This window comes from Tympanuchus pallidicinctus, unplaced genomic scaffold (genome assembly GCF_026119805.1).
Source record: "Tympanuchus pallidicinctus isolate F22 unplaced genomic scaffold, pur_lepc_1.0 scaffold14, whole genome shotgun sequence".
NCBI lineage: Eukaryota > Metazoa > Chordata > Aves > Galliformes > Phasianidae > Tympanuchus > Tympanuchus pallidicinctus.
The window spans coordinates 1,662,123-1,688,233 of record NW_026294659.1 but is presented as its reverse complement, the minus strand read 5'-3'; the positions used below and the strand labels follow the sequence as shown (position 1 = coordinate 1,688,233).

General features: G+C 38.1%; 1 protein-coding gene across 11 annotated transcripts in view; it reads right to left on the bottom strand.

The window, feature by feature from the left end:
* The window catches only part of CDKL5 (cyclin dependent kinase like 5), a 121,643-nt gene that overhangs the window by 51,382 nt on the left and 44,150 nt on the right, over positions 1 to 26,111 (bottom strand). For all 11 annotated transcript variants that reach the window (XM_052673988.1, XM_052673992.1, XM_052673987.1 and 8 more), the window contains exons 4-5: positions 3,068 to 3,113; positions 276 to 412 (exon numbers count right to left, since the gene is read on the bottom strand). In XM_052673988.1, coding sequence (XP_052529948.1) covers positions 276 to 412; positions 3,068 to 3,113 — 183 coding nt within the window. The remainder of the gene's footprint in view (positions 1 to 275; positions 413 to 3,067; positions 3,114 to 26,111) is intronic.

Genomic DNA, 26,111 nt, shown 5'->3' with positions numbered 1-26,111 from the left:
TATTCCAGCTTACACAATTTGTTCATGTTTCTGTTCATACGTGGAATAACTTTTTGTTCTGAAGACTAACAAATGATGTAAAAACAATAATAAAGTTATCAGTACTGTATTGTCACTGTGAATGCCTAATTACAACAATTCAGATTGGATCAGTTTTTCTGCTGTTCCACTCTACAGATGACAACAGTTTCATATTTAAAACTATAGCTGTTTTAAAGACTTTTCCATTAAGCTGATGATTTAATTGTGGTAAAGACAGTACAAACTCAACTCACTTTTTCCACATATTCAAAAACTAAGTATAATTTTCCTCTTCTTCTGAAGGCTTCCTTCAGCTCCACTATGTTCTCCTGTTTTAAAGTGCGAAGCATTTTAAGCTCTCGTAAAGTGGTTTCTTTGACTTCTTCATTTTCTAGAGTGCAAAAGTGAGAAAATTTATTTAAAAAAAAAAAAAGAGTAATAAAACGTTATATTTCTTCTGATTAAAATCTCTGTATCTGGGTAGTATGAAGACTTTTTTTCCCCCCTAAACACTGCAGGCTCTTTGTGTTGCCTGAATGTTTCTGCACCCCAGAAGAGAGGTACCTGATAACTGTTCAGTCATTATATAACCTTCATAGTAACTGCTTCATAACCACTGTGGTTTCAAATGGAAGAAAAAGCTTTTTAATAAGAAGCAATAATTTGCATTTCTCTCTTTTCAAAGAGCACAATGTACACTCAAAAACATGCATGTATAAGTACAGGCGTATCTTCCACCTCATGTATACCTATCACGTGCATGAAGCCCTGGCAAGGTTATGCTTTCAGCAGAAACACTGGAATGATCATTTCTGAACAGCCTTGACTAGATCTGTTTGATTCCTAAGTGATTTTATTCTCTAAAATCGATGAGAAATTAAGACAGAATAATAATTTTAAATGTCTGAACAAAGCTTTTAATGGAAATTCAGTAATGCAGACCACTTTGGTAACCACAGAGGGCAGGCAGTAGAGAAAACACAGATACAATTAATCTATGCATCTTTGATTCGGAGTCAAGAAACTGAACTATTACTCTGATAATTTAGCTGCTAAAAAGTGTTTTACTAAAGCTTTGTGGAGTGCTTATCATGTTTATCATTGAGGATAGCACCAACAAAACGTGAAATATAATAGAATGTATTAGCTTTTGTTCTTCATTTAGTCAAGTGACATCCATTAATGCAATTGCCCATGCACACTTAGAAGCCAAGTTTTTAATCTCTGTGCTGTTATCCACAACAGAAGAATATTAAATGGGATATGATTGCATAAATTCAGAACTAAATCCCACCTGCATGTCACATACTTTAAAGACAGAGAAGTAAGAAACAAGGAAGAGAAATTGCTCTTCCAAAAAGCAAAAGGCAAAAACGGTTTTGCAAAGGATAATATAACACAGGTCATTTCAATGCATACAATCATAATCAGAAAACAGAAAAAATCATGAATTGTAGCAAGTGGAGAGAAGGAAGTAAAACACTATCACCACAAATGTTTTTAGTAAAAATATGTATAATTTAGAGTCATCTGAATCATTTCATTTTAAAACTGAGTGTTCAGTGCTGGCTGGCATCAGCCTGATTGTATTATTTCTTCTATAACCATGCACTTTCTAGAGCATTTAGCATGCATATGTCAAACAGCAGTAATTCAGTGGAAAAAAAAAAAAAGGCAATAGAAATAATTACTGTATATTCAGATTTGTAATGAACTACCATATTAGCAAGACAGATGCGAAATGGGCTGAATTTAATCCATCAAAGGAAGTTCTGTCACATTTCCAGAAACTCGTAAACATCTACAACTCTGAAAAGCAGTCATCAATCACACAAACCAATAGAAAGCAAAAGCTAATGGCAATGTTGCATTTTTTGTTTTCATTTGTATACTGTCTTATCCTGTTTGGGGCTTAATGCTGGAGACTCGTTGCCTTTGATATGTATTGAGTAGACATACTGAGGTCCAGCATGTGATTCCGAAGTACCTTCATGATCTGATCAAGACCACAACAACTAAATACTTATCAACATCTTTTAATAGGGATTTAAAACAGATTTCTGAACAGCAAGGCTAAAAGATCAGCTATATCCTCCAAGCATCTAGCAAAATGACTGCAATGAAAAACTAAAATACAGAGAAATCTGTAAAATACAGATAATCTGAAAATCTGAATTTGCTGTGTCTGACTCCAAAAATTACATTATAATTTTGTAACCAACAACAGCACCAGGGCCTTCCCCAATTCTATAATAATACCAAAAAAAGTGTAGTTCGCTAAAATGAAGTTGCTGCTACTTCTTTAAACATAAACATAATTAGACTGCTCAGCTTTCAGCTACAGCCTCAGTATACGGCAGATCACAGCTACATCATCACCTCAGACCTGGATTACTCTTCTATTAGTTCATACTTGGCCTCTCCTGCTGTTTGTCTCTCACGCGCCTGCAAGGAATTCAGGCTGTTGTGTGCAAGGCAGAGAGTACACACAGGCTGCTGTGAAAGTGGAAAAGAAGCAAGTTCCCTTGTAGAAAGTGAAGCCTACTGAAGGGAGAGCAGAACTGCTGCCTCCTCACTTAGCCAGTTGGCTGAGTTGGTCCCCAACAGCTCCCCAGCTCCTCCACGCAACACAGAGCTTTTAAGTGACCTCTCTCTGTCTCCTTCATTTACCCCTTCAAGACCACTAACATTTCCTTTCACCTAAATCAGGAGTGATAAAGCTCAAGAACTCCACAGCTAGTGCTGCAAGAGAAGTTTTTGCTGTCATCTGATCACATCTAGTCTCCAAGTGAAAGGTCATACCACCATGAACGGCACCACAATTCAAGCAATATCAAGTGGGAAGAACCAAGGAGAAAAGATAGGTCTTCAGTTTGAATGCATAATGCAGTTCCTAAGCAGGTACGTAGTACCTTGAACATTTAGAGAGCTAATAAATCATAACCATTTTAAAACCATGTATTAATATATGAGCCTTCTTATTTTAACTGGAAAGATATTAGCATAGCAGTTGTTGACATGAAAGGCTGTGAGCAGAAAAGGTTACCTTCACTGTCTTTGAATTTCTTGATAGCCACAATTTCATGTGTCTCCTGTAAAACAAAAGAGAAGAAAGTGAAATTAGCAAGATCTGGTTAATCTTTTTTTCCTTCTGGTTTCCCTCTGCTCCCCAAGCATAAGAGGGAAAAAAGAAAAAAAAAAAAAAAGAAGAAAAAAAAAGCATCCTGGGAAACGTGACAATGGAAACCTTCGTTGATTTGGTAAATATCTCAGTGATCAAGCCAAATGCAATGCAAAATTCCATGCAGCAGACATGCTACACTTAGGAATTCCAGTACAAAAAAGAAAAAAAAGAAGTTAGATGTTAGAAATTCATCTTCAAATACCTTGTAGCAGGTATGAATTACATTTTCAAGAGGTGCTCCTGTGACTTTTGTCACTTAGTTATTCTGAAAGCTGAACAATTTTTATCTGTTCAAAGTACGAATGTGAGTGCCCATCCCTGTGAACTGAGTGCATCTATCAGTGGGCCAAAATGATTGTCTGTTCAAATGATCATGCAGCACCTGAATTTTAGTAATATGATGGAGAAGCTTTAAGGTCACAGAGTATGCGAATGTGAAAAGAGAGGCAGTAGACTGCTTCAGCTATTTGATAAGTCAGATCTACATTACACATCTTTTCCAACTTATATCCCACTATTAACAGCATACAGAGGCTGTACTGAAGACAAGCAGTGAAAAAGTTAAGCCCTTTCAGAATGTCTGATGACACACATGGTGAACAAAATAAACATCTATTTCATTTCTAATTTCAAGTTGTCACAACATATGAACCTGTAAAATACCAGATCTCATTTAAAATAACACCTGGAAAAACTATTGTAATTACCAGAGCATCTAGATGAAAATTAATACTAATCCACATTTAAACATCTTGGGGAAAAAAATGGGATTTACCCCTCTCTTAGCCTCAAATGAAAAGTACACTGATAGGAGGTGATCAGATCTCAGAGCTCTTCTGTTCTGCACCCAGAGATCTGGGTTTCCACACAGTGTTGTACTGCCTGATATTTCCTGCTACCAGAAACAAGCTAGAAGAATTCCCTGATTTAGAAGCATTTTGTTTTACTTTATTTATAGGATACACATTCCTATTTTTCCATGGTGTCTACAAAATAAAGAAGACATGACATTGCTTTTCCAAAACAGTAAAGTGATGCATCTTTACTATCTTCTAGAAAATCACTGATGTTAACAGTGGGAGTATTCAAGCCAAAAGATGCTGCTCAACATAACTGGACATCAGAACGAAAAACAGGCTTCTCTGGAAAAAGAAACATCCTACCTAACTACATGCTATTCTTGAAATATGACAGAAAAGAGTCTCCTAACAAGAAAAGTGTTTGTGTCTAATTTATCTCAAAGGTTTTTGTGACTGATTTTTTTTTTCTTTTGTATATCAAGGAAAATTCTGACACAAAGCACAGTTACAAAAAAAGACCACTGAAAAACAGATAAGGTAACGTCCTTCAGAAAGTGACACCACTCAGCTATAATTCTATAACCTCACCCTTCACTGAAAGTATCAATTAGAATCAATGAACGTGAGAATAGACAGTGATAAACTGACTGCATGCTCTGGAGTAGCAGTAAGTTACTGCTATTCCTCAACCAGTGCTGCAAGTGCATCGTATCAGGGCTTTATGCTGACATACCAAAGCAAATGGTGATGCGGCGTGTTCTGTGATTGACTTATGGTTTCAGTCTGCACAGATATGAGGCTCCAAGGCTAAAGTTTTGCTAGAAGAAGTGAAGTCAATCACATTCTCTTCTCATGAATACTGTTTACATTTTGTAAAAACAATTGAGAAGCAAAAAACCCTGTGAACTGATTGGTGAACTGTCACCCAGTCATGACAACATTCAGTGTTACATAATCTTGTATACACCTAAAATACATTGGGAATTTCCCTCAAGAAGCACTGATCAGTTTTTATCTTTCTGCCATTCAACAAGACCTGGACAGGGTGGAAAGCTAGGCAGAGAGAAAAAACCTTATGAGGTTCAACAAGGGCAAGTGCAGAGTCCTACATCTGGAGAGGAATAACTGCACGTATCAGTACAGCTTAAGGGCTGAGCTGCTGGAAAGAAGCACTGCAGAGAAAGACCTGGGTGTCCCTGTAGACAGCAGGGTGACCATGAACCAGCAGTGTGGCCTTGTGGTCAAGAAGGCCAATGGTATCCTGGGGCACATTAAAAAGAATGCGGCCAGCAGAGGTTGAGGGAGGTGATCCTCCTGCTGTACTCTGCTGCCATGAAGTGACATGTGTAGTGCTGTGTCCAGTTCTGGGCTCCTCAGTTCAAGACAGAACTTCTGGAGACAGCGCAGTAGAGGGCCACAGAGATGATGAGGGGCCTGGAGCATCTCCTGTATGAGGAAAGGCTGAGAGACCTGGGGCTGTTCAGTCTGAGGATGAGAAGGTTGAAAGATATTATCAATGCTTATAAATACTGAAAGGGTGGGAGCCAAGCAGACAGGGCCAGGCTCTTGCCTGTGGAGCCCAATGACAGAACAAGGAGCAGTGGACACAAACTGGAATAAATGACATTCCATTTGAACACAAGGAAGAACTTCTTTACTGTGAGGGTGACAGTGCCCAGAGAGGTGGTGGAGTCTCCTTGTCTGGTGACATCCAAAACCCACCTGGATGTTTTCCTGTAACTTACTGTAGGGAACCAACATTATTAGACTCAATGACTTTCAGAGATTCTTTCCAACCACTGGGGCTCCTCCTTGAGAAAATGTCTTTCTCCAATTTTTCAGTTTAAAAGGAAATTACATCCTAATCCAAAAGTATTTTTAGGAAGAGACAGAACTCTTGGTAAATAATGACAGAACAGTCTGTCTGAGCTTTCATAATACCTTTACTGAAAAATTGATTAGAATTTCTCCAACAGATACATGAGAGTTTACTTGATAAGAAACACCTAGAATGACCACAAATCCATTTCATATCTTCTGAAAGCAAAGTATTATTTACTAACCAACTTAGTGCAGAAGAAGACTCTTAACAGAACAAGAATTTATATTAACATGCCCCTTTTGAAGAAAACGGCCACAATGACTCCAAAGTAGAAAAGAGGAAAGTGAGGAATAGAGGATACTTAAACCAGCCTGGATCCACTAGAAAACTTCAAAGTAGAGACAGTTACAAAAGCTCAGCTATTCCATTAAGGGAGCAAGCATAGAAAGAAAGACTGAAGCCTTTAGCTAGCAGTTTGTCAGAAAACAGTCTTAAATATGCACAAGGGTGGAAAGAGACTTCCTATTTCCTTAAATGCAAGCATATTGAAACAGTTTCTTTTGATTTCTGTATCTATGTTTTTCATAAGCAGTTACAAGAACAGTGTTCTCAGATTGGATATTATGAGTAAACGCTTGTGTTGCATTTAAGGAAATAATAAACAGCAACTATTTCTTACCCAAGAATAAGACAAATGTGTAAACTGAACGAGCAGCCCATATATAACCCATAGGCTTGTGGATCCCCTTGACCTGTCTCATACCTCTGAGGAATGCTGACAGATTTTATATTTTGCACTAGGTTGCGTTTTTATATTTTTTAAAATGTTGAAATCTTCTGATTTATGCTTTTTCCCTTTACTTCCCACAAAAGCCAGGACTAATCTCAGCCTTGCAGGCTCAGCAGAGGTGCATGAAGCCATTCAGATTAAAGATGCAGGCACAAATGAAGGAAGCCTGGGGAGTGGAGCTCTATCAACTGATGCCAGCCCTGTGCAAATTCTCCCCGCATTCTGCTGAATACTAGGATTTCATAAACATTAGGAATTAGCAGTTTCTTTAACCCAAGGTTATCATGTTAGAATGTTAAGAGTCCCACAGCCCTAAAATACTGCTTTGAAAATAACACTTGAAGGAAGTGTTTTCTGCTGACTACTAAACTGATGATAATGGTTAGCACTGAAACTTTCATTCTTCCAAATGGTTTTGGTATGGTTTTTCCAAACAAGAAAGTACATATTCATCCCCCCTCCCCCCCCCAAAAAATTGTACAAGAATGTAATGAAACGGATGTGAAAGACAGAACAGCCTTTAAATATTGTAAATACAATATTTAAATATTGTAAATAAAGCTATTTTGGCTTTTCATGGAAAACCAGCATTACCGCCTGTGTTTTTGTTTTAAATAATCTGGGCTTCATTTCATCCTATTGTACTACTATAGTAACATTATAGTAACACAGTAAAATCAATCCCTATTATTTTAGAATTTGACACCAAAGTTTAATTTAAACCACAGATATAAAATGGAACTAAAAACATCATGAAGTAGCTATAATATTTTCTGATACTGAAAAATCAGTACTCTTTTCAGTTTCAGATCACAATCCTCTTCCAATTCTATATCACTTATTTTCCTTACTTTCATTTAAACCTGAAAATTAGGAAAGAAAAATAAAGCTATTTAATAAATGGTACAATAGTGCATTGGACAGCTACCAGCATGCTTAGTTACTTTTTACAACTTAATTTGGATGCCTGAAATACAAGTGACAATGAAGTAGAAAAAAACAGGAAGACAACTTGTGCATTATGATACTGATGGTCCTTTTTTATGAGATTGCTGCTGCCATAGATGCAGAGACTAACAAGATGCACGCAGCTCAACTATTTTCCTAATTGTTTGTATTAATAATGTAATGCTCCTTCCCTGGGTACCCAAGATAGCTAAAGCTTATTGGGAAGTACTTCTGTGTTTTAAACACGCATCAATATTACAGCCTTATCTGACTCTTCCATTTTTTAATTTCAATTCTGAGCATCAAAACAGCATGATTTGCTAAACTTCAGAAAGCACAATCCAAACTTGAACTCAGAAATCTCAACTTTCGCAGCTGATACAATCTATTTTCTTCTCCCAGAAACCTTTAGCACTTTTTTTTTCCCCCCTAATCTGGCACTTTGACAATTTGTTTTTGGCTAGACCTTGTTGTGACTATTCTTATCAACAGACAGGTGCTTTTTTTCTATCGTGTAAGAAAAAAAGAAGAATTAATCATAAAGTCCCTTCCCAAGTTGGACGGGATGCACAAGGATCATGGAGTCCAACCCCTGGCTCCACACAGCACCACCCAAAACCAAACCCAGTGTCTGAGAGTGTTGAACTCTGGCACTTGGGGCAGTGCCCACTGCCCTGGCAGCCTTCTGGGTTGCCCCTCATGGGGTTCCCCGCCCACCGCGCTGTGGTGCAGCCCCTTTCCCTGACCCCCAGCCGCCCTCCCCTGACGCAGCTCCACGCCGTTCCCTCGGGCCCTGTCGCTGTCACACAGAGCAGAGCTCAGCGCTGCCCCTCCGCTCCCTGTGAGGAGCTGCAGCCGCCGTCAGGCCTCCCCTCAGCTCCTCTGCTCTGCGCTGAGCGAACCTCAGCTCCTCCTCCTATGTGTTGACCTCTAAAAAATAAGCCCCACTTTAAACCTGGACAGACTTGTCAAGCAGGTTTCTTCGACCGAAACTCTTCAGTTGGAACTTGGTTTCAGATTAATACATCTAAATTCAGATATCTGCACGTGAGTTAGGAATTCCAGCTACTATTACAGTCAACAGAGCTGGAGATTCCTGAGCTACCATTAGCTCCAGGAATTACTGTGTTCCCCTAACAACAACATTTAAGATCCCCTAGATATCTGCAGCGCTCCCATGGTGTCTGCAGAAATGGCAGAGGATTTATAGAGATGCATACAGAAAGCAGAGCTACGGCACACTACCCCAGGTATCACCAGTAGCAGTAGAAGCTCACGTTTAGGCAACTCAAGTGCACCTTTCACCCCCCACATGAATATTAAACATCAGCATCAGAGCGTCCCTTCTTTTTTTCTTCCTTTCTTTCCTTTTAAATTGTCTTTATCTCAGCCCATAAGATGCATGGATATCACATCTTGATTTTCCAGTCATGAGCAAAAACAGATTTTTAGAAACATTTTTGTGCTGTTGTTTTTGTTTTTAAACTAATTAAAAAAAACTAATTCACAATTGTCTCCATTTATTACTGTTATTCAAGTTTCAAATTGAAATCTGCTTCTTCCCATTCTGGGCACGCAAAGTAGTGTAACACTGTCTTGTTCATGCAATTTAATATGTAAAAAGTAAACGTTTTGCTTGGTAAGCTGGCCACAATTCACTGTATTTTTGGCTATGCAACAACTTGCCTATAGTAACTTTGAGTTTCCCATTCCAAGTCCTTCTCTTTTTTCCCCCAAGTAGCAATGAGGCTCAGAAATACGATTTTCATTTTTCAGAATTCTAGTAACAGTATTTAGACTGTTCCCAAGGGAAGGGATGATTGAACAGGAAACAGCACAACACTTGCATTTCATAGCCTCAGTTGCTTGGTTACTTTTTTAATTAAGATAACTATAATATGGAAGAGGGGGGAGGGGGGGAAGGGGGGCAATAATTCCCCCCCAACAATGTATTTTTGTTAATGCTGTAACATTTTTGCTCTTTCACGTTTTCCTTCCTTCCCTCAGACACATTTTTGCTGACAACCCTGTGCTCACAAAGCCACGTTCTAGGCTAACATTATAACAGGGAAGTTCTCTATAGGTGCCAGTTGCTTCTCTTTTTTTGTCATCAATTTTTAATTAGTTTTAGCATCTAATTTAGCATCTAATAGAGAAGAATTATTTTCCCAACTTGCCACCAACCACTTCTCACTGCTGACGCTACCAAACTGATGGATGTTCTACATAAATCAACACTCTTTCCTTCTTCCCTTTTGATTTAGTTGATTTTTTCTTATCTTAATGTTTGTTTCAGTCTACATATTGAAATAGGTTTTACTGGGCACCTTTACTTCTTCTCAAATTTTCTGCATTCAGGTTTGTAAAGAAAGGCAGACTTTTCTTCTTCAGGATCAGACAGACAGCACGTCCTTTAGCCAACAAATTCTTGTTTCTTAACAATACTGACATTTTGCTCTGCCAAGCATTTAAAACTGCATTCCTTTTAGAGACCGTCTCTTCGTTACAGAACAGTATCAAGGATTAAAATCCAGTTCAAACTTCTTCTGGTGAGATTCAAACCTCAAATATACGCTGTTCTGTTCACTGTTGCAAAAGTTGGAGGAACAGCAGAACTGCCTCTAAACAAGTTGTATGGTCATTTCATAGAATCACAGAATCACCAAGGTTGGAAAGGACCTAAAAGATGATCCAGTCCAACCGTTCACCTATTCCCAATAGCTCCCACTAAACCATGTCCCTCAACACAACATCCAGCCTTTCCTTGAACACCCCCAGGGTTGGTGACTCCACCACCTCCCTGGGCAGTCCATTCCAGTGCCTGACCACCCATTTAAATGTACATGAGGAAATAAAGGAAACTGCACCCAATGAAGACTTCTGTTACTACCAAAGAAATGAAGAAGAAAGTGCTATTTTTGTGAAGATGCGTGGGTAAAATGCATTTCTACCTCTGTGTTACATATCTGAAATTTCAGCTTTGGACCTAAATTGAGAAAACGTTGCAGAAATTACCTGAAATAAGTCCACAAACATCTGAGGACTCACAACTAGATCAGCACGTGTGTTTTCTCAAAAAGGGGAAAAAAAAGTTTATCCATCACATGTGCTCCAAGAACATTCAACAAAAACAGCTGTTCTTAGAAAAGTTACTCATACTGATAAGAGTATCTCATACATCCCTCCTTTAGGTCTCACACAAACACACATTTACTTCTGAGTCAGGGAAAAAAAAGTATAATGTAGACTTAATGTTCACCATGAAAGTTTGCCCAAATTCAACGAAATAACTCTTAGAATCACAGGATCACAAGGTTGGAAACGACCTATAAGATCATCCAGTCCAACCATCTCCTCATCACCATTGCGACCACTAGCTCTAAACCATATCACGCAGCTCCTCATCCAGAGATGCCTCTTGAATACTGCTAGAGGTGGCGACTCCACCACCTCCCTGGGCAGCCATTCCAGTGCCTGACCACTCTCTGAGAGAAGAAGTTCTTCTTTATGTCCAACCTGAACCTCCTCTGATACAACTTGCGGCCATTGCCCCGTGTCCTGCTCATTGCCTGCGAGAAGAGGCCAAATCCCTCTTCACCACAACCTCCCTTCAGGAGGTTGTAGAGTGCAATGAGGTCTCCCCTGAGCCTCCTCTTCTCTGAACAATCCCAGCTCCCTCAGCCGCTCCTCATAAGACTTGTAAAAAGGGAAAGAAATACTGTTGGCATAAGGGAAAGCATCTTGGTCTCTTTATTGCCCCAAAGACTGGAAACAACAGGTGGAGAAAAAAGGGAGGAGAAAAGTAAAGAATTAAGTACTGAGAATCAGAGAATATAGCAACTTAAGAGACTAGGAAGAGAAGGAAGAAAAAATTTAAAACATTAAAAGACAGCACTGGGAAAAGGAAACAGGATTCAGAAATTAGCGTTAAGAACAGCGTAACAAATAAGAAAATGAATCTGTGAATACCTACAGCTTTAGTGGAACCCAACGCTACTGAAAGCAAAGGAATGATGAGAACTTAAGAATAGCTGCAAACTCACTGAAACTATCTATTGAGTCTCATTCCACAGAGCCCTGATATGCACAGCAAATGAAGGCAACAGGCTACCAGCTACACCATATCAAATACTAAAAGCTGACAGCTGTGTGACAATTGCGTGGGTACCCATATGGTGTTAGATGATGAATTTTGTATTTGAGAAATCTAAAAAATTACGTGCAAAAAAAGCCTTATCACAGTAAGCAAGGAAGAATCTGAGGGGAAAGGTAATGTTCTTTTATTAGAACTACCGGTTTAAGAAAAAAAAAATAAAGAAAAAGAACAGCCAAAAACCTGAAGCCTTTCTTCAGGTCCAAAATAGAAGGTGCAATCTCCAAAACTAAATTTAAACTGAGAACATGTGTGTTCTGTATTTAAAGAGACTAAATACATCTAGAGCAAACCTCAAACAATTCCTAAGGTAGAGCTGGTCTTGTTTAGCTTCAGGCAGATAAGAGTTATATATCCAATATGCATTGTCAAAGCTTTCCCCAGAGCTACTAAAAGAGGGAGAGCCAGAAAGATACCAACTTAACCCATTTTCATACAGTATGTGGTGCTTTTTGGAGGTTCATTTGTACAAACTGAAGAGTTGAGTTATGCAAGACTCACACGCTGAAACAATGGGTAGGATTAATTCCACTCAAGTAGAATTTGGATGTCTTTGTCACTTTGTCTTTGGATGCTTTATTTTCCCACACACGCACAAACCGGCATACAAACCAGTTTTTCAAAGATATATTTTAGAAATAAAGAAACAGTGACCAACATTAGGAACCTCAGATATATTACCACCTCCGTGTCAGCATTCTTTGAGTTTCACCACTATGTTGGTAGCATCATAGTCCAACTGGACTGCATTAGCAACACACAAGCAAGATACAAGTATTCCCAACTGTGCTACTGAAGTAAGAACAACTCCATTGCCAATGTAACTGTGCAGCATCAATTCTCACTTCCCACAAAACAATCTGGCACAGCTAGCAGCAAGACTGGGATTTCTGAAGCTCACCCATCTTCTTTAACTTGCACATTTGACAACAAAGTACATGTTCTCCAATGAGTGTATGCATAAAGCTATAAATACCTCCAGCAGAAGCTTTGCATTTCCTTTTCCCACCATAATTGAAGGTACCTGAGATCAATAAAGCCTTAAATAACATTCAGAAAAGGCTCTGTTAGAAGCAGCTGCTTTTCTTATGTTAAGCTGCCAGGAGGATGTTTCAGATAAGATACTTGAATAAAACCTTTAAGATTTATGTGAAACGTTGTCTAAAAAATAAATAAGGATTGAGAATGTATATTATATATTGATGGCCTAGATCTATATTTCTCTGAATACCAAAGCACTTGAATTATTCTAAATGGACAAGAAAGAATAAAGCATAATTGAAAAGCTTTTAGATTCTTCATGGAATAAAATTTTCCAATCTATTACTTAACGAAATTATCTGTTAATATTTAAAAGCAATGCTGATGCTTTAGTTTGAATATGGAGAAACAAATATTGAAAAAAACCAAACATGAGCTGTAAGAAACAAAAAAGTTTGGAGCTTCATTGCAGTACTGGGTCTAACCTGGACACGTAAAACAAAGCTTCTTCACATAAATGTTGCCTTCTGTCCTTTGTACGCTGATATAGTAGCAAGCATTCTGCTGGTACAGAGCACAGGCAACAATCCCAGCAGCAGTTTGCTGACTGCCATTCATGCCAATACTAACTCTGATTTGACTTCATTATACTACAATTCCAGATGTGAGATTTTTATGAAGTTAAAACGACACTACAACAAAAAATTGTAAAAATTTCCAAAGCTCCAGGCATAGTAAATAATATAACAGAACATTATCAACCAACAGAATCACTGCCATTCGTATCTCATTCTGAGACACAGGTGCTTATAGCTGTGAGAATAAAAAGGATCAGCATAACTAACTAGTGCATATAAAAATCTATTCAGGGAGCAACAGAAAGAATGGGTTGGCAATGGTTTCTAAAACTGACCAGAAGAAACTGCTTGCTGTAGCTCATTAACTGAACTGAAATGTGCATGTGTGTGTACGTGCACTTGCATATGGCTCTGTACATGTACATGTGAAACTGAAGGGATGTTGGTTCAGCAACAAAAGAATCTTTGTCAACATAGAAGAAACTCTGCCAACATGAACACGTCAATTTCACTAACATCCACGACAACGCAAAGTAAGAAATATAGGCAGTCCGGTCTCCCCTCATTGATTCTGTGATACTGGATTCACCTGGGACACTTGGTGATCTGAGGGACCGGGATGAAGGATGTTAAGGGATGCTACATCCCAGAATTTCCAAATAGAAATATGGATTTTTATGTAGTTATTTTAAGCCTACTAGAGTCCATGGAATAGATTTTGTTTGGCATCCCTTGAGCCTTCATAACTAGCAAAGCTTCCGCTGATTCTTCCTTACAACGGCAACATTTGTAACACCAGAAACATGACAGACTTAGAAAGTTAGAGCAGGTTCAGAACCCAGGTTGCAGTTCCACTAGATACTATCTTGTGTACATTCCTTAACACCATTCTCCACTAGCTGATGCCTTGAGGAAAAAAAAAAGTACGCATCATTCAGCTGAATCCTTCACACAGTCACAGGAAATTTGATCCTGTAGAAGCCAGTCAGTTGTGCTCTGCAGATGGCACTGCCTGTAACATATTCCTGAGCACAATCATGGCACTGCTCCATCTCTGTTGGAAATGTTAATTGATTTCAATAAGATAGCTTGCCTCTGGATCAAGAAGTATACTGTCAGAAAAGGAGGTGGGTGTATAAGCAAACAACCAAGTTTTTCTTTGATCCTAGAATTTCGCCTTTCTCTATCTCTGCTCATGACCACATTTACAAATCCTCAGTTATATTGGAAAGCTTTACAATTTAAAAAAAAAAAGTCTTTTTACATCCAAAAACTAAGTTGATAATGCCAGTTAACATTGTTCAGTCAAAGTTAAGTACAAAGAAACTGCTTCACAATTTTCAGTACACTGGTATTCACGGTAATCTGTTATTGGAAACGTATACAACAATATCCTTAATGTGTCTTATAAAGAGTATTTGTTGTCTGGAAGACCAGTAGGTACAGAAACATGCAAATGAAGTTTTCTCTCTCAACGCATTTTATGGTCAACTGATTTTATGAACAACTTAGTTCTTCAATAAAGGCAGCACAAGTTCGTGCTTTGAAAATGAGACACCTAAGACAATGACACAAACTAATATTCACATGGAAGAAGAAATGGAAGCTGCTTTATCAGAATTTTTAAGGTACAGGCAACCATAAAACAAGAGCAGTGTTGCTATCTGTTTCCAAGCAAAAGTAACCTGTGCTATTTGGAAACAATTATTCACTTTGCTATACATCTTGACACAATTAAAACAGAACTCCAAAATATAAAAGACATTTCATCAAGTGCGAAGTTAAGCCACCACGTTCTGAGTTATTAAAATACCTTTGTATGAAGATGAGTTTCACTTAGCAGTGCAAGCTACAAGTAATTCAGGACTAATATAATGAAAATACAAAGTCTATAAATCAAAACGTAGTTTTTTTTTTTGTTTTCTTCTCTTATACTAAAAAGAAGCTTCAATATTCACCCTTTAAAACAGAGGAAGCTGGCTTTCGATAAAGAATAGTCCAACTGTATGCAAGAAGCAGAGGCACTGAGCTTTATCATCCACATACAGCTAAACACAATTCACTTTTTGAATGAGAAATTAACAGTGCTGTACCTTAAAAGCATTTCTAGCCAAAGAAAATAATTTTTAGCCAAAAAGAAATGAAAATTTTCTGTAGATTTCAGAAGGGTGTTCCACCAATTAGGAGTTACACAAAACTGAGTAATTATGTAGAACTACTTTAACCAGGACATGCAAAAGGACAGCTTACTATTTAAAAATATACTGTAATCCTTTCTGATGAAAAATAGATGTGCCAAGAAAAGCCTGTAGCAAGATAAAGTGAAATACTAGGCAAGCTTCTGTTTCTGTTAATGTTTTACCTTCACTACCAGGTGTCCCTTTTCCCGGACTCCTAGTCTAAAAAGGAAGCTTTAGATTCACAGGAACAATTAAGAAAACAAGTTAACATAATTGGAATATTCAAGACACTCATTTAGTACTGTGACATTTTAGGTCAACTTGGTTTCCACAAGTGATTTTGAAAGCCAGCTAGATGATCCAAATCCATTCACTTTCACCATGGTACATTTAATAATGATCATCTCAAAAACTGAACTGTGCTCTTATCAGACTTTAAAGTACAGAGACCAGTGATTAACCTAGCATTCGTACAGCTGCTCATACGCACCACAGGATTTTATTTGTAAGTCTGTAAGAGTCCTTCATAAACAAAACAATTGACCTAAAATTTAAACATTCCATTTTCTTTCCAAGAGTTGAGGTATGCAGTACTTTGCAATTTGATGACAAGAATAAAATGTAATCTCATATTCAGGCAATTTCACAGTACTACAGATGTAGCTCTAGAATTAGCCATGTTATTCCTTCTCCTACATATTAATTTTCATTATCAATAAATTACCTAGCCTACAGCACTTGCTTCCTAATAATCCAAGACCCTAAATCAAGTCTGAAATCCACACCAGTTTCAATTTCATATGTAGCTTTGAAGAAATATTTATCAGATTCTTTAGTTTTCAGTGCAACATCTTCAGTTTTTTGCAAAAAAGAATAACTTGCCTTGATAATTTTGCTTTGTGCATTTCATCACATGTACTTAAAATCAAGTTTTTACTTACAAGTGCTTTAAAACTAGATATAATGCTACAAGCTGTTTGCAATGAAAACTACAAGGGAAAGCCACAGAATGCACTGCTGCAGGTCTGAATACAATTCCTGTACTAATGGAAGTGTAACTATATCAACCATTTGCAAATGTGAGTACGCTCTACCAGAAGCTGGTCTATTTATTGGCAATTTTCCAAGGAAAATTGTCACCTGTGGCATCAGTGGTAATTTTTCACTTAAAAAACAGCACCCATAGGAGGAATTCATGCAGCCCATTATACACAAGTCCACCAGAAAGGTGTGCGGCTTCGTTAAAAGAAAAACAGAAGAAAATTCAGAGATGTCAGGTTAATTAATAACCACTAAGATGACAAAAAAGCTGGAACTGAAATAAATAAATAAAACTTCTCTTTTTCATTGTAACAAATCATTTTTCTTTGACTTAAGAGTTACCAGTAACACATTCCATGTACCCTTCCCAAGGTACGATGTACTGTTCATCCTATTTTTAACTCTCGTTTATATGCCACTCGCCCTTCAGTTCTCTGCATAATTAGAGGATGATCACATTCGCTTCCTCCTCTTCCTTCTTGTTTTGATAGTCTTCAGTAGCATCCAATTCCTCTGCACTCAGATTTGCACTTTATGAATGCCACTACCCAGTGTTATCATGTCCAAGCCCACTGAAGCCATCCCAACTTGTGGCACTGATGGCAACACTCTCTCACTGTATTGCTTTCAATTCAACACTCCTGAATAAAAAATAAAAAAAAGAGGGAAAAAAAAAAAAAAGAATCCTAATATCTCCTCCTACACCATGTTAGTATCTCTTCTCCAAAAGCTCTCATCTTTCCCCCACACCTCCCCATGTCTAAATTAGGCTTTGGGGAGGAAAAAAAAATAAAAATAAAAAAAAAAAAAAAGAGAGGGAATGCCAATTGTGAATACTGCCTACTGCCCAACATCTGAGCAGGGCTCAGAACACGACAAGTACAAAGGTGGCAGTAAAGGAATAGAGTATCGTACAAGGGACCTTTCATATGGCAGCCTGGGCTGACTTACAGACACAGAGGAAGAAATTCTTTACTGTGAGGGTGGTGAGACACTGGAACAGGTTGCCTGGTGAGGTTGTGGATGCCCCCTCTCTGGAAGCATTCAAGGCCAGGCTGGATGGCACTTCAAGCAACCTGGTCTAGATGGAGGTGTCCCTGCCTATAGTAGGGGGGTTGGAACTAGATGATCTTAAAGGTCCCTTCCAACCCAAACCATTCTATGATTCTGTCTGAAGGCAGCACCTTCTCATAGGAAAGTCTACAGCCCTTCTCCAGGCTGACCAACAAGCAGTGTGCTGCACTGCTAACATACTCTGCTAACATACTTATCACCCACGGGTGCCACTTCTGCATTCTTTTCCATGCCTGACAGCTGCCTTTTCAAACCAGGGAATCTCAGCAATTTCTACTCTCCGTTCTGAACAGCTGATATCTGTAGTGACAGTATCTACACAAATCTTTCACTTAGTTAAAAAAAAAAAAAAAAAAAGTACCAGTTCATAGCATCAACATTTAAAGTCTACCATATGCTGTTATTTGTTTGTTCTCCCCTGCCACAGAAAACTGACAGGACTATGCAAAAAGCTGAGGTTCACGTATAGATAATGCCACAATGCATCAATTTTCATTACCACATTTACATCCAATTAGCACAGCAAGCAGTTAAAAAAGTGTGCTGTATAACATTCATCTACCAGTACAGGAAATTAATAACTGAAATGAATTAGTGCTTATCAAGCTTGCCTTTCGCTGCATTCACGTGAATGCCTTGGAAGCTGAGAATGGAAGTCCTCAAAAGAAATACTACATGATTAATATTTCAAGACAGAATTCTATATAGGAATTAGGAAGGTTTCTATAGGAATTCTCTATATTCTATAGGAATTCAGAAGGTTTTTCTTACCTAATATTGAAGCTGAAGCAAAGAGATGATATGATTTGCAGCAGTACAGCTTGTCTAATAGTTCTATTTTCCTCACATAGAACTTGAAACAACAGATTTCAACTCTGGCTACTAGCAACAATTACAACAGGCACACACCATTTACTTCAGAAGGCTGATGTTTTCACATTTGCTATGTGTGTTGCAAGCAATTCCCACAAAGAACATCTGATTATGCTCTAGCCTAAGGAACAATATTAAGTGCAATAATCCTCCTCATGCACACTGCCATTACTGAAAGAAACGATACAGTGTACAGAGATTTCTGCTTTACCACAACTGAAACCAATCAGCTTGCTACAGAACCAAAACACATTCGATTAGCAGTGAAAATTAGCAGCGTTCCTTTTAAAGACACAAAAAAAATCAAAGACAAAGATCAGTGTAATTTTTGAGGATTTTACAGAGGCAGAACAAAATATCACATTCTCCCAGTGTTACTGCTGCTACCTCAGACCTAAATCAGTAGGATTTGGCACTGCTCTTTTCACTTGTTGGTAGGTGAAGGACAGCTGTTTGTAAATTGATGGCATGTAAAAAAAGTGTAAGGACAAAATGCTTTATACAGCATTCCAAAATAACAGTTGATATTTTAAACAATACGCATGGTCAAATAGAGGACTTAAACAACAAGTAGGATTTAGGCAAGGGATAAGGCAATGAGAAAATAACACTGCTGGCATAAGCTGTGCTAGAGTATTCCAATAATGACTTCCCAATAGCACGGTACAAATTAAGGCTGTGCATACTGTGGGAGTTATCACAGTACACCTGTCCTGTTCTTATATTCTTCCCCTCAGTATCTGTTGTTTACCTGTAACAAAGTCACTTTTAAAGAAGCTGAGCCAGCGAACACATCCAATTCAAAATGAAAATTCGTGTGCAGATAAGGGTAACGGGTAAGAAAATGCTATGCATTAGTCTGCTTCCAGCTTTACTCTGAAAGAGTAAAACATGTTCAAAAATGCTCCTGACTTAATTCAGACTTTGCTGAAAACATTTTAATTTTGAAAGTCAATTATATACGAAGAAATATTTAAAATGTGCTTTGAATTGATTCATAATTATTAACACATAATGCTAAATGCCCTACAAGGTTAGCTTTTGTTACTTACTACTTCAGTGTGTTTTTCATAATTTTTTAACAGTGGTAATTTCACATTTACCTTCAAATCATTCATAAAAACACTGAATAGCCATTTTTTCCCTGGTATTTTTCTATATCAAAACCAGATATAAATACCTCTCCTTAGCTCACTTACAGTTGCTTTGAAGTCTGTTGATCGGTCAGATCTCAAATCCACGCAACTTAAGAAACCAGAATTCACCCAGAAACTTTGATTAGAGTCTGGTACAGTTCTCACTCACATAAGCAGACTGTCACTACACAATTCCCCCCAACTCTACTTCAATTCAGTATTTTGAAGGAAGAAATCTGGTTCGTCTGACAAGACCCATTTCCCACCATTATACATATGGCTTTTTGTTCTCAACTTGTAAGCAACTTTTCCACAGCTAAGCACTGGAGTGGTATGAACTTGGTATCTGCTGTCTAGATATACTTTCTGAACATGGGTACAGCCTCTTAGAATTATCACAGTATTACAAAATTATGGTGAAATAAGAACACCAAGGACCAGAAGCTTTTTAAATCAGCACAGTTAATATGCTGGAGTTAGAATACCAGACAGCAGTAGAACCTTCTCTAGCTGAGTAGCCGAAACCTGAGCCTTGAAAGATAGATCTAAAGCAAGACAGTCAGTAACATCAACATACTCAAGATAAATGCAGCTTTCCTTCATGAACGCTTATCTTTTAATTCTGACACAAAAAGGGAAACTCATCAACACAAGAACAGTCAGCTGACTTCCAGTAAGAAGAAAGAAAGTTAAAAACATCAGCAGACACATGAATTAGAAAAGGGATTCTAGTACCTAGTTCAGAATGTGACGGTTTATTATAAACATCAGATTGACCCCAACTTTCCTATGAGCAGGAAGCACTCTCTTTCTCTCTGTGAAAATCATCAGATCTCATACCTGCACACAAATGTCAAGGGAAACAAACAGGAGGAACTCCTGTCAACTCCAGTTTCTACCAACTGCGCCCTATCTGAACTGCTAGCCCAGTACCATTACCCTACTGACATCACTCATTAAGATTTCACATTGTGGCAGAACAGCCTGCATAACTGAAATGGTGCCATGAACAGGTACACAGACAACTTCATGAAGGACAACCTTAAAAAGCAAGGAGGTTCTTGGAAAGGAGAGGCTTGAAAGCACAGACATTTGCTTTGAAATGGATAACAAGGAAGCCTAAAGTTTTTGCCTGAGGGCTGGAGGACAGAGCACCAGTGCCATTAGGGTGGACATCTGCTTCAAAACACTCACTCAAAGCAGAACAGACAAAACTTTTTAAAGGAAACCTTACAAAAAAAAAAAAAACTCCAGTTTTCACAGAAGGCAGAGTACTGCAGCATCTGCTGAAAGGGCAAAATATCCTGACAACCAGGAGATTGCTGGAAGATGCAGAAAACAATTTCCTGACATCTGCTCAATGAGCCAATACAAATGTGAAGGCTGATGACAGCTTGAGAAACAGCGACAACATGCAGTCATTCGGCTCAAAGACCACCACACACTGAGGGAACTGGGGATCTGTGTCACAGTTAACCTGAGTGGGTCCATGTCTGTGCTGAGCTGTGTATAACAGGTGCAGCCCAATCTTAAGATCTGTTTATTTGCATAAATTCCATGGTTGAAGGATAAACTCAGCCAGATCTCTGTACCAAAGAAACCTGCAGCTCCAACTCAGTATTACTGACTACAAAATTTGTATGGCTTTGCCTTTACGTAAAAGCACAGCAAGAAGTTGTCACACAGATATCAGTTCTGTTTGACAGTAGAAATTAACAGAGTTGTTTTCTTCTAAGAAAATCCTATAGTAGCTCAAGTTGTGACAATGGCATAACCCCTTCTGTGGGCACAGCGTGCTGCACCCCGATCAGAGGCTCATTGGATGTTGCTGCATTTATACAGTTTGCCTTTCTCACTGAGATTATAATGGATCAGCATCTCTTGATACAAAACCCCATGATCTGAGATGATGAAGAACTAAACAAAACAAACAGTAGAATTACAATCCTGATCCTCCAAAAGAACACATTTACCCTCTGCTTAAAGCCAGCATTAAGGAGCAAAGGAACCTACGAGAGCTGGCTGTTCTTCAAGGAAGGCTTTCTTGTAGTACTGGACCAGCCCATTTCCATGCAAAATGCTGGGAAAATGGTCTGAGTTGGTGGTGTGGTTTAACTCGGCAGGCAGCACTGGTAAGCAGGAAATTAATTCCTGATGGAGCTCAAACACAAAGCAGCAGCACACATAGCATGGAAGTAGAAAGTGGCTACCTGACGAAAAACAAAGAAACTGCTTCACCATGCAGGAGTTATATTTCAAAAGCCAAAGCTCACATCACTTGAAAAACTGTAAATGTAAATGGCAAAGTAAAGGGCTTTATAGTTACACAACAGCAAAAGGGAAAACCAAGGAAACCGTGGCTCTGCTGTTCAGCAGTGGTAAAAGATGTGGAAAAGGTTGAGGTGCTCAAGTGAAATGTAGTGGTTAAAGAAAAAAAACCAACAGCCATGTTTATATGACATAATGAGAATACTGCACTTTTCTTGAAAAGATCTGTGAATATTTCTTTCAGGTACTCAGACACGAAATTTATCTTAAGACAATGAAAGAGTATCAGTGAGGGCTCAAAAAGGACAAAATTAAATATCAGGTTAAGAGGAAAATGCCTTCAAGTATTCAACCTACTGAGAAGGTTATTCATTGTTCTTCATTGCACTGAAGCCAGCTTCATCACATTGAAGTAGCCACATTATTCTATAAACTAAGGTTTCTTTTGTTTTTAAATACAGAAATTCAGTGATGGTTATCTTTAAGAAAAAAATGTCTAAAAATATCTCAAGTACACTAAAGAACACCAAAACCAGGTGTAACGAAGGACCAGGAAAACATCTTATCAGACAGGAGATGTTGTGCATACAAGAACTGGCATAACATTGCTAAATCATTAAACTACATCCCCTCCGGCTCCATAGACTCTGGTAACACAGCACGGGGGAAGAGCATGAACAAACCTGGGAGACTTGATGAAATCTCACTATTATGCTTTCAGAGAAGTCACATCATCTAAAAGCTACATCCAAATGCACAGGGGAATGCAACTTCCCCTTCACATTCTTCCAGCAATTTTTTTCCCCCATTTCTGCAAGCTCCAAAGTAGAAGACCATCAGCAACCATAATTTCTTATTTATATAATGATCAGTTTTAGGTATCTCAGTCATCAAATATTCAAGTGCATATTAATAAAACCTTGGTTAGATAAAACAAAACAGTAGGTATGTTCTGCAGATGGGATGTAAAGCAGAGATGAGAATCAATACCTTCAAACCAGACACACCATATTAATAAAACATCTATGATTTGACTACCTACTACCTACAATTTTGAATCCTTCTTCTCCAGTCTGATCCCGTGGCAAGCTGCCTCATTAATGAAGACCAGTGTTCCCATCCTGTCTATCTAGACTTGTTTCTATTCTTTCCAGCTGTACAGTGATGCATTAACCTCATTTCTACAGATTCCTCCTCACTTGCAGCTCCAGTTTTCAACTTTTCTCCCTACACAGTGCATCTTGCAGTGCATCTACACATTCACTTTTCACACCAACATCTCAATTGTTTTTTTCCCCTTGCTCTCCATTTCTCAGCATGCTCATCTTTGGACACCCCATCGCTGCAAGACTAAGTTGTGAAGTAAATATTTGTTCCATTATTTGCCCATTAAATGAAACCATCTTAAACATGAACCAAGTCTCTTTCTTTTAGCTTTGATCTCTAACATAGCTGAACTGCTAAAATTGCTTTTCTTCTCAGGAAAGACAAGATCTAGCAAATTAGCCAAGACAGCCCACTTTATTATGTCTTGTGAAAATAAAATGTATTTCCAGTGTTTTCAAAAGCAACACCAGTGTACTTCTTTATGAAATAGCCTCTAATGAAAAAAAGCTTCTCAGAACTTCAGATCTCTGCTTTATTCTTAACATTTATATTAGTTTCACATTGAAAAAAAACCAGCAGAAAAACAAGTTAACTTCACAAAGAAGCAGCAGTAAAGAATTTGCAACAGAAATATGCTATATAATAACATAAATGTAGTCATTCTAGAGGAGGTACTCTTGTTTTCCTGACAACATTCTGCTAGCAAAGAAAAAAAATATCATGAAATAATGACAAGGTATTTACCCCTTAGCACATTCCCTCCAATTTAAATCCATATACAAACACCACTGAAATGCACTGGTACAAAAAGCTACCTATTTATTGAAGCACTACTGGATTATACATCACAAAATGTTTCAATTAAGGACCCACTCCTCTTTTGATGCAAATTTTACTTTCTCTCTAATACAGTGGAAATCAGTTGACTTAAAAATCACTGAGAATTTGGTTCTTGCACTTTATCACTGTTTGTAAAGATGAATATAAACAATTTTGAATCGTTACACAGAATTGTTAGCTTTGTGCAAAAAGAAAAGCAGTGCATGCTGAGGGAACATGACCGAAGGTGGCTTGTTTACTGCAGCACCCTCTAGTTTTTACACCATTTCTGGACCTCCCCTGTGGAGCACAAAAAAACACTGCACAATGCACTCAAAGTTCAACTGCACTACATGCAGACATCTAACATGGAAGAATCATTTACTAAAACTCAATATTTCTAGGTACAGCCAGTCAGCCATCAGACAGTGGACACAAAAACCACAGCCTTGCATTTGCAGATAGTTCTGCTAAGGCTGCATGAAAGTCAAAGAAATTCAGTGTCCTTTCACCAGCTGTAGGAAAAAGCACCTTCCACTGCTGAAGGAAAGCCATCCCTCTCCTGTCATTTGTTACACTGCAAGGTATTCTTACAGGAACTCAGACAACTCGGATAAGCCTGCCGTTGCATTACAATCTTAGAGTACCAAGCTCTTTCAGATTAGGACACTGCCAATGGCACAAAGAGCTGGAAATTCACTCACCAGTGCAGCAGATCCTAGAATCTTCCTGTGTCCACTTTCCATAAAGAAGGGGCCTGCCCAGCATAGACTGCATCGTCACCACCCAGATCTTTTACAATACACATCCAGTGTTATTACTCTAATTATCTCAAAATATAAAGTTTAACAAAGCCATTCTTGAAAGGGATCAAGTCTCCCCCAAGGCAGACAGTGCTTCATCCTAGCATAGAATCTCCCCAGATTCTATGCTTTTCCTTTTTTAAGGGGAATCTACATGTGTCTGACCAGTGTTTAACATACTGCAAGAGTAAGAGATAACAAGTAACACGAAATCCAGGAGAGAAAATAATAATGTAGGGAACTACTAACTAGCTTTGTTATAATGCATGTGCACAATATCTCCAAGAGGATGTGCGCTACAGACTCATTTGTATCTTGAAACAATGCATCCAGAGCTAAGGTTTGCAAAAATAAAATACACTATTTAATGTTTTTATCAGTCTTATTTGCCTCACTAGTCCTCATTTTCACCACCCTTTCATTTGTCAAAACAATGCATATTTACCTGCACAGATCATGTGACAAGTTAGAATATATGCAAGAAAGTAAACCAGAGGTTTTTCTGTTGAAATTATTTGAAGTATCATACAGCCGTTTTTCATACTTATTTTCAAGTCACCTGTATCACATCCAAAAGTGAGGGCAACATTTACCATTCAGTTTTATCATGTGTTCGTATTATTTTTGATAACTACATTTAACATATAGCCAGGAAAGAAAGTAACAAGAGATCTACTCTGGTCTTACTAGAGGGTGAGAGATGACTATCTTATGTGGTATTCTGAAAATTTCAGATATTTGTGTTAAAAAACCAAAGCTACAATTACCTCCAAAAAACTGTTCCAACAGTGCTAAATAACAAGGCTTACCTACAAAGTGCAAGCTCCAAATTCTCAGTACAACAGTGTAAGTCATTCCAAATACAGCTATGTGTCCTGTGCAAAAGGACTTCTGTGTATTTGCTAAAAGCCACAACAGGAGCATAAGGTCTTCTTCAGAGCATTGCTATTTGCTAGAACAAGGTATGAACTACATAAAAATAACTTTTACGTATTCTCCAGTCACTACATTCTATGATTCTGAAATGCCTTACTTTCCTGAAATAAAAGATACTTTCTTGAGACTCTATTACAGCTCTGAAAACAGCACGTTAGATCTGTGCTGATGAGTAGAAAGTACAGACATAACCACCCTTCATAACACCATCATGTCCATTAAAAAAAAAAAAAAAAAAGAAAAAGGGAAGTTTGTTTGGTTTTCAGAGGGTTTTCAGGGCAAGGGGTGTTACTTCTTCTCTTCAAGATGGAAAACAATAAGCATAAAGTTAGTGCTTTCTTACTGTATTTTATTTGTCCACCACCACAAGTGGTGGGAATTCCACAAGCATACCTCTTCTTCCCCAAGAAAGATAAATACTTATATAGAGGTATTGGGCAATTCATTTGATATACAAATTGAGACTGATGGAGAGTAAACTGCACTCCAAATTAGCTTATTTATTTTCAAAAAAGGCTTTCTTAGTGGAAATTAGTGAAGAGTTGTTAATACTTCATATTTCAGACAGATATCAAACACTACAAAAAACCCTTGTGT